The following is an 8,665-nucleotide window of genomic DNA, read 5'->3' as shown; positions in this document are numbered from 1 at the left end:
CGGTCACAGCCGCCTGGCCCCCACCCCCAGATCGCCCCACCCTGCCCCCTGCATCCTGGACCCCAGCACGCCCATTCCTCCTGCTTCTCGCGGCCTCACACCTGCCCCGCGCAGCGCGCCTCCGCACCAGCCCCTGGCCTCTACCCCGATGGAAACTTCCCGTCCAGGGCTCACCCCTTCTCACCTCAGAGCAATCAGACCTCGTGGTGTTTTCTCCTGTGCCTCTGACCGCAGGCGGTGCCCCGTCACCGGAGCCCAGCCCCTCCACTGCCCCTCCGGTCCCCACACCCCCACCCCGCGCTCTGCGATGCGGTCCCTCGCTTGTCCCCTGTCCTTCGCAGCCCACTCGCCCCTAAGAGTTGTCCACACGCACAGACTCCGCATTCTCTTCTCTCGCTCTTCTTCAGCCTTCCTCTGACACCGTCCCTGGCGCTCGTGGGGCCACGTGCGCAGGTGTGGCCTGCTCTGCCTCGTCGAGCAAGCCCCGTCGTGTTCCCGCACCAGCTGTGCGAACTCCTTGGCCGCAACTCCTTCCCTACCAACCAGTTCGCCTCTCCACACGCTCTGCTAGCGGGCCTCAAACGCGGTTTACAGCGTTAAGTACCAGTTCCTGCGGATGAAGGCCGAAGATCTATCTCTAGCGCCAACCTCTCTTCCAAGCACAACACGTGTATCCACCAGCCTACTTGACTTCTCTTCTGTGCCTCCCGGGCTCCTGTGAGCGCAGCTGTGAGGCTAGCGCTGCTAGGACACAACTCTGCACCCCACCCCTCCCGCCACAAAGAGCTGCAGTGAAGTCGGCTTCCCCCACCCCGACTCGGTCCCACCTCAAAAAATAGCCCCACCCTCACCTCATCCATCTGCTTGACACATAAAGTTTGGCTTTGTCCCCACCTTCTCTCAGCCCACCACCCCTATTATACAATCTGCATGGGGTGTGGACCCCTGAAATCCGTCCTAAATCCCCAACCTCACTCCAGCTTGCTGCCCCTCCCTCGTCCAAAGCACTAGCTACCATGTCTTTTCCCCATCAACCTCTGTGGTGGATTCCAACTGGCCAGATTCTTCCACCATCGACCCCTACGACCCATTCTCCGCACGGCACTGTCACTCCATATGGCTGGACTGGCCTTTACGTACCTGTCTGCAATGTAGCCAACACCCAGGGAGCCCAGGAAGAAGCCCAAGTTCACGCAGGACTGAAAGAGGTCCACCTTCCAAGAGTTCTCACACACCAGGTTAAACTGCAGCAGTCCACACCACCGTCGGAGGGGCCAGAAACACAAGACCGCGTGTGAGTCAAACTACACCTTCCACCTTCTCTCCGGACAAAGTAAATGTTTAACATAAAGCGTGACGTCCCAAAGGTGTCTCACGGCATTTTCTCCTACCACGTGTTCGGAAGGCAAATTCAAGGTCAAGGTAAATCTCAGTTATTATCATTATGGATCTCATATCTTTGCTTTACCCTCACTATTTATTAGTTAAAGAAGCTACTGTCCAGTGCTTCGACATTGATAGTTGATTATCAAAAGACAACATGGCCAACAGGTAAGTTTTCTAGAAAGAAGTACAGCAGAGTAATTTTCTAAAGACTGAAATCTGGCAAAAGAAATAGAACATGTTTTTAAAATTGGTCAAAAGCCCTCAATTAAGTACCTATTAATTATATATTTCATTATGGGAATTCCACTATTATGTAGTTTCCATTGTGACTGATGTTGACGTGAGTGTCAAAGGAAGGGGCTGAGTGAGGACAAGATTGCAAGAAGGGGGGCTTAGCGGGAGCAGCCTGGGCCCTGGTGTCCTGTGCGGGGGGCCCAGGGCAGCTGGAGACTTGGACAACATGCCCAGAACCAGAGAGGGGAGAGACTGGGCAGTGGAGAGAGAGGCACAGGCATGACAGAGCTGCTGGGGGAAGGGCCTTGCTGTGTTTTAGGGGAAGTCTCACTGCAGAGGTCACAGGCCTGGGTGCTGGACAGGCCTCATGAGGAGACATCACTACTCCTTCCTTCGGGCTCAGAGAAGGTAGTTGTGAGTGTGGAGCTCGGGAGCCGCGGCCCTGGCGCCCTTCCGGGTCCTGGTGCAGCCCTAACTAGGCGGCGTCCGGGGGCACATCCCTCCTTTCTCCCCATCTCTGTGCCACTCTAGCTACTTTGGACTCATGGCCCCACCCCACCCGATGACATTGCGGGATGTGACCGCAGGAAAGTCACTTAGCCACTCTGGGCCTCAGTTTCCCAGTCTGAAATGGATGCATTGAGATTGTCCTGTCCCATTCACAGCGGTATGCAAGCACCAGGGGAAACGCGAAAATGGTTTTGGCAAATAGCAAACCCGTTAACTTTTAGATTTTTTTCAATGCTTTTTATTTTGAGAGGAAGACAGTTTGTGAGCAGGGAGAGGGGCAGAGAGAGGGGGAGAGAGAGGGTCCCAAACAGCCTCCGTGCCAACAGCACAGAGCCTGATGCGGGACTCGAACTCACGAACTGTGAGATCACGACCTGAGCCGGAACCAAGAGTCGGACGCTTAACCGACTGAGCCACCCAGGCATCCCCAACACAGGCACTTTTTAAAATAAAACATCGGTAGTCCTCTGGGCCACCACCTGACCTTCAGAAACTAATAATGAGCCCGTCCCATCACCTGCTGTTTGTGCCCAGCCCCGTCAGTCTGCTCCCGTGGGTGGCTCAGCCCTGGGAGGACGACGTCGGCACCTCTGCCGTCCCCTGTCCTGGCCCGGAGTCCTCTCCCCTCAGCTGCAGGCCCTCCTCACGGCTCCCCTGCAGTTAGAAGGCAGAGGGACGGCCCTGCCCCAGCCTCCGTGTCTCTAACTGTCCAACTGCCTTTGCATGGCCTCCACCCCCGCGGTCCACGACGGCATTGTCTCCAGATGGCGCCGAAGCCGCGGGGCAGGTCTTTGTCTTTCGTTCGGATCTCGCAATGGGCGAGTCCGTGAGATGTCCCTGGCACGCCTCCTGAGATGCCCCGGGACATCCTGCCCTTGGACTGTGCACAAGCGGGGGAGGGGGGGCTCACAGCTTGAGGGAGGTGCCCCTCCTACCACCGCCTGCTGCTGAGATCTCTGCCCCTCACCCCTACGCCAAGGATCTGTGTCTATAGCCACCTGCCGTGCCCCGGGCCCCCCAAATTCACACCCAACCACTGCCGTCTAGCACACGTGTGCGCACCGGAAGGCAGGCCCAGCCCTCGGAAAAGCCTGGGGCTGTGTTGAGTAGGGGCCGCCGGATGGGCCTCTGAGCGCAGTCACCGTTCCTGCGGGGCCTGGTGTGTTGGGCACAGTCTCGAGAGCAGTGGGCAGTGCTCTCCACGCCCGTCTGGTCCCAGGAACCCCCAGGGTCCTTGTCAGAGGACAGATTGCTGTGGGTGCGGAGTCAGCAGATCTCGGCGACCCGGTGAGTTCGGAAACTGCGATGTAAGTGCCCCCATGACCTCGGGCTGAGGCCCTTTGCCCACCCCTGCTCGCAGGCAGGGGAAGCCTGGGCTTCCGGGCCTGGAGAGGGGCCTCACAGCCCAGTGGGGGGCCGGCCCCAGACCGCGGACGCCAAGGGCAGGAAACTGCACATTCCTTCCCCAGGGGGAGCCCAGCCGCTGTCTCTGGCTTGGAGGGAAGTGAGGCTGGGTGTTCAAACCAGCTGGCTCAGCACCTCCCTTGAGCAAGTTCCAACGTCCAAGGCAAGGCTAAGTTAACAATTATTTTTGCAGAAATAAATCAGCAAAGTGAATCCTCTGAGGATAAGCTTCAGTTGAGGACGAGGAGCGGAGGCAACGGCGGTTTTCAAGCAATCGGGAGGGAGGGGGAGAGGAGAGGGCGATGCTTCGAGCCCCTGGTCACCTCAGCAGAATCCCACTGCCCCTCGGACTCAGCAGGGCCCCCAGGGCACCCTTTCCCGGGCAGCCACCTCCTCCCGGCCCCCTCCCCCCGGCACCCCAGGGCTCCAGGATCACCTTGGTTCCCCCCAGTGCTTAGATCTAGGGGTCCCCTGCTGCCACGGACAGGGAGGGGGGCCAGGTCCTGAGCTGTCTCAATCCTCCCGCCTCCACTCCTCCCTCCATGACTGCTGCCCCTGCCTCTTCCCCACACCCCCTCTGCAGTCACCTCCGCCTCCCAAGCGGCTGCTTCTCTGATATCCAGGCTCTGATTCAACAGCCTCCATTGCCCACCCCCAGATCCCTCAGGTGAGCTGGGGCCCTTCCCCGCAGCCCCGGCCAGGCCTGTGTCTCCCCCTGCACTCTAACTCGTGTCCCTGACCTTTCTCACTGGGGCTCCTTTCTGGGCCACCTGAGTGCCCCTGACCCCTGGGGATGCCCCCGGGCCATTCCCAAGCTCCAGCCAGAACTGTCTTGCTCTTCTGCCTCAGCAAGGCCAAACGTCCACATTTGTTGCCTCATTTAGGAAAACAAAAAACAACAAAAAACCACAGGGTGCCCGGATGAATTTGAATTTCAGATAAACAACATATATATATATATATATAGTGTAAGTACCTCCCATGCAATATTTGTCTTCCCTGCCTCGGTATCAAATATTGCACATCTGGGACATAATTATCTTTAAAAAATCGTTGGTCATTTATCTGAAGTTCAAGTTTAACTCGGTGTCCTGTGTTTTATCTGGCCACCTCTCCGGGGGACTCTGCTCTTGCCAAAGGGGAGACACCATCCTCATTCACTCCCCGACCTCTCCACAGAACCCTGAATCTGTGTAACAGCTCATTGTCCCCGAGAGGCACCAGATCCTTCTCCCCCGAGCCTGGGCCAGTGCCCCCCCCCCCGTTTCCTCTCCTCACCACTCAGAATACACCCGAGGTTCCAATCAAATGCCACCTCCTTCCAGAAGGCGCCCATGATAAGTTCAGCAGCGAGGATACCCCTCCTTGGAGCCCACTGGCCCCTGTGTGTCTGCCCACGCGTGGTCCTGGGCACTGGTCTTAATCTCCCCGCCTCCCTCACTGCCCTGGAGAGAAGCTCGCAGCTTCCTCCCTGTCTCCACCCCAGCACCACGGCAGCGCTGGGGCAAAGGCTCAGACACGTTTATCAAGTGAACAGATGAAGGAGTAAATGAACAGATGAAGAATCGATTGCTTCTGCCCGTTTACTAGCACCTCTTTGCGTAGCTTCTGGCTCTTGGCTTCAACGAGCGACCTCAGTGCTAATTTCTAAGTCCCCCCCACCCCATCACAATGCAACACTTTCAAAAGGATGCGTGAAAGGAAAAAACTCTGGTGGCTTTTTACTAAAATATTCTCAAAGCACAACCCAGAAATAACTCACTGAACTATGCAAGCAGGACCCTCTGACACCATCACCCCATCCCGTGGGGCCACCTCGTGCAGCTCAGCTCATGCTTGTCAGCGGTTACGCCATCTTCAGCTGAACTGCCCGACCCTGCAGGGCAGTTCACTGCCATCCCTGGAGAGGAAGCTGAAGCTCAGAGATGCGGGGTAACCTACTCAGTGACGCCCAGCTCCTCCGGACCAAGGCTGGGATTAAAACAGTCTGGGGCGCCTGGGTGGCTTAGTCGGTTGAGCGTCCGACTTTCGCTTAGGTCATGATCTCACGGTTCGTGGGTTCGAGCCCCGCGTCGGGCTCTGTGCTGACTGTCAGCTCAGAGCCTGGAGCCTGTTTCAGTCTGTGACTCCCTCTCTCTCTGACCCTCCCCTGCTCACGCTGTCTCTCTCTCTCTCCTAGAAATAAATAAAACATTTAAAAAAAAAAAAAAAAATTTAAAACAGTCTGACTCCAGCGCCAGGGCGGCCTCCTCCCCTCCCCAGCCACATGAAGCCCTCACATGCCTGTACCTCTTGAATGGAGGAAAGGGGGCCCCCGCTAATTCCAACGGTAGGGAAGCCGTACCCTAAGCCAATTCAGCAGGCTCTTGGAGAAAGAAGCCAGTGGGGCAGAAAGGAGCCCGTCTCCCTGTAGACCCATGTTCAAACAATCCAGCTCAGCCTGGCCTGCCGAGGTCTCTCTGACCTTCAGACTCCTTCCCTAACACCCAGAGTCCGTGGAAGACTAGACAAGGGAAGAGTGGGAAGCATCCAGGACAGAACTGGATGCTTTTTGTTTGTTTAATATTCATTTATTTGGGGGGAGGGGAGGGGCATAGAGAGAAAAACACAGAATCAGAAGCAGGCTCCAGGCTCCAAGGTGTCAGCACGGAGCCCGATGCGGGGCTTGAACTCACAAGTCATGAGATCATGACCTGAGCCGAAGTCTGATGCCCAAGTGACAGAGCCACCCAGGCGCCCCAGAACTGGACATGTTCTAAGTGCTCGGTGAATAGAACTCTCCTCCCTTTCCCCTCCCCCGTCTCCGAAACCCACCTGCCCCCCAAAACACAGGGCCGGCTCTCACCTCAGTCACGATGGACGAACCGGGAGTGTCGTACACCCAGCCGTGGCGACAGGGGCCCAGCGACAGGTCGCTCCTGTTGTCCGCCAGGCCGGCCAGCGGGTCCACGCAGCCGAGGGCGCTCTGGTTCCAGTCTACCTCGTAGCGGCGGCACTGGCGAGGGGACGCCTCGCCCGCCGCCCCCGGGCCGGGCACCGTGTAGTTCAGCTCCTCTGCCAGGCTCCAGCCGCATCGGCGGCTCAGCTCGGCCACCCCGGGGCTCAGGCAGCGGTGATCCGGGGTGAAGGCCAGGAAGACGATGCCCACGTAGAGGGGGGCGAAGGCAGCTGACAGCAGGCATAGGGTCAGGAAGATTTGCTTCTGGAACCAGCCAAACTCCCCAACCTGCTCCAGAATGTCATCCACAGTGGGCATGACTGGACCGGCACCCTCATCACTTTGGCCGAACTGCTCCGGCGGCGGTGGCCAAGGTCAATGTCTCATGTCGGCTTCTCTGCAACGGGCTGGTTTAAAATCAAGTTGCTGTCCAAGCCTGCTCTACCTGGAAGCCAACCAACTGGAAATAATCTTTCACCCCACGGCGCGGGTGTCCGGCAAGGGCGAAAGGCAGGAGGGTGCCTGGCCACATGCCTTGCGGGGAAGCAAGGCAACGAGGCTGAGGTTCTAATTCTCTGGGCGTTAGAGGAGAAAGCTAGAGCCTGTCAGGCAACCCCCTGCCCCCAGTGGTCTCTTTAGAGCTCTTCCAGAGAGATTACTTAAAAACTTCTTTTTATAATCCAGATAAATCAAAGGTAGTACAGCTTCAGGTGCTGTGCGATCCAGCACTCATACTCCTTCACCTAGCTGGCCTGGCCCTAAGCGTGGCTCTGCTGAGCACCACATCCTATTTGTCTCCAAGGGGTCTGCAGGCCAGCATCTCGTGGAAAAGGAAGTCACCAACGAGCTTCAGACTCGGCCACAGGCTCAGACTCGGCCATCAGCCAGGTAATAATAATGACAAAAGCATCAGCCTCCAATTTAGGGCTCTGAATTGTTACCAGGTCATGACAGCCTTCAAGGTCAATGCTACGACTCTCCCCATGGCACAGCTAGGAAAATAGCGGCTTGAGGAGCTAACAGCAACCTCCCGAGTTCTCACCATCCTTGAACTTGAACCTTGTTCTGCTCCAGAGCAACATCCTGAATTTCTTAATTTGCCCTTAGTTCACGAACTCCTCTGTCAGTTTGTTTTTTTCACTCAACAAACATTCACCAAGTCCCTATAGGTTTCAGGCAGTGCCAGGCTCTGGGACACAGATGGGGTAGCTTCTAACTCCAAACAGCGTTCAGTTCAGGGGGGATAGACTCACAGAGGGACAGCTCAAGCAGAGGGCACTAGGGGAGCCCCCAAAATGGGCCCCTCAGCCAGCCACGCACCTTATACCCAGTGGGTTGACACAGTGGGGGGAGGAGAAGAGCAGGAAGTGATGAAAGGCAGGAAGGGCGTGGCAGGCAGAGATAGGACGGTGGCCTCCCAATGACCCTGCCTCCTGGTAGTCGCACCCTGGAGTAGGCATGGGATTCGAGACTGGCTGGTCCCCACAGAACACAGCAAATGTGGCCATGCCACTCCCAGGATTACATCAAGTGCAGTTTAACAGCCACCTGGCCGGCGTCCGTCTGCCCACTGCTGGCTGGATGAAGCAGGTGGCCCTGTGCGGGAGTCCACAGAGCAAGGAGACGAGGCGCCGCCGGCTGACAGAGACCCTCAGTCCGGCAGCTGCAGGTCCCACGTGGCTTCAGAGGCAGATCTTGCCCCAGACTGCAGAGGGTCCGCCCCAGAAACCGGGGCACAAGTGTGCAGCCTTATGCGGCTCCACACCAACGGACAGGGAGAAAGGGTGTGGGCTCCTCAGGGCAGCAGGGCCTTGAAACATGCAGCGCTGGGGCTGGGGCTGGTGAACTGCGCTCCACGCACGCCCCCCTGGGAGCCTGTGTGCTGGGCGGACCTCCAAGGCCGGGGCACTGGCCGCGGGGCCTGGCTCCAGCAGCAGCTCCCTAGGCCCGTCCGCCTGTGCGCCAGCCCCTTGGCTGCTCTTGGAGCAGGGGCCGGGCAGGGGGACAGCCTGCGCCAGCCGGGCCCCCCAGACCCTCGTCCCGGTTCACTGGGCCCCCCAGATCCTCGTCCTGGTTCACCGAGCCCCCCAGGCCCTCATCCCGGTTCACCGGGCCCCCCAGGCCCTCATCCTGGTTCACCGGGCCCCCCAGGCCCTCATCCTGGTTCACCGGGCCCCCCAGGCCCTCATCCTG

General features: G+C 58.2%; 1 protein-coding gene across 3 annotated transcripts in view; it reads right to left on the bottom strand.

Moving 5' to 3' along the window:
- LOC144224187 (solute carrier family 22 member 1-like) overlaps nt 1–6,858 on the bottom strand; it is a 33,051-nt gene extending 26,193 nt beyond the window's left edge. For all 3 annotated transcript variants that reach the window (XM_077755061.1, XM_077755060.1, XM_077755062.1), the window contains exons 1-2: nt 6,380–6,858; nt 1,141–1,244 (exon numbers count right to left, since the gene is read on the bottom strand). In XM_077755061.1, coding sequence (XP_077611187.1) covers nt 1,141–1,244; nt 6,380–6,790 — 515 coding nt within the window. In that variant the 5' untranslated portion in view covers nt 6,791–6,858. The remainder of the gene's footprint in view (nt 1–1,140; nt 1,245–6,379) is intronic.
- Nucleotides 6,859–8,665: the final 1,807 nt, after the last annotated feature.

This window comes from Crocuta crocuta, unplaced genomic scaffold, assembly GCF_008692635.1.
Source record: "Crocuta crocuta isolate KB4526 unplaced genomic scaffold, BGI_CrCroc_1.0 scaffold11, whole genome shotgun sequence".
Classification (NCBI taxonomy): domain Eukaryota; kingdom Metazoa; phylum Chordata; class Mammalia; order Carnivora; family Hyaenidae; genus Crocuta; species Crocuta crocuta.
Note: the sequence above shows the minus strand (reverse complement) of the source record. Positions and strands in the feature narration are given on the sequence as shown.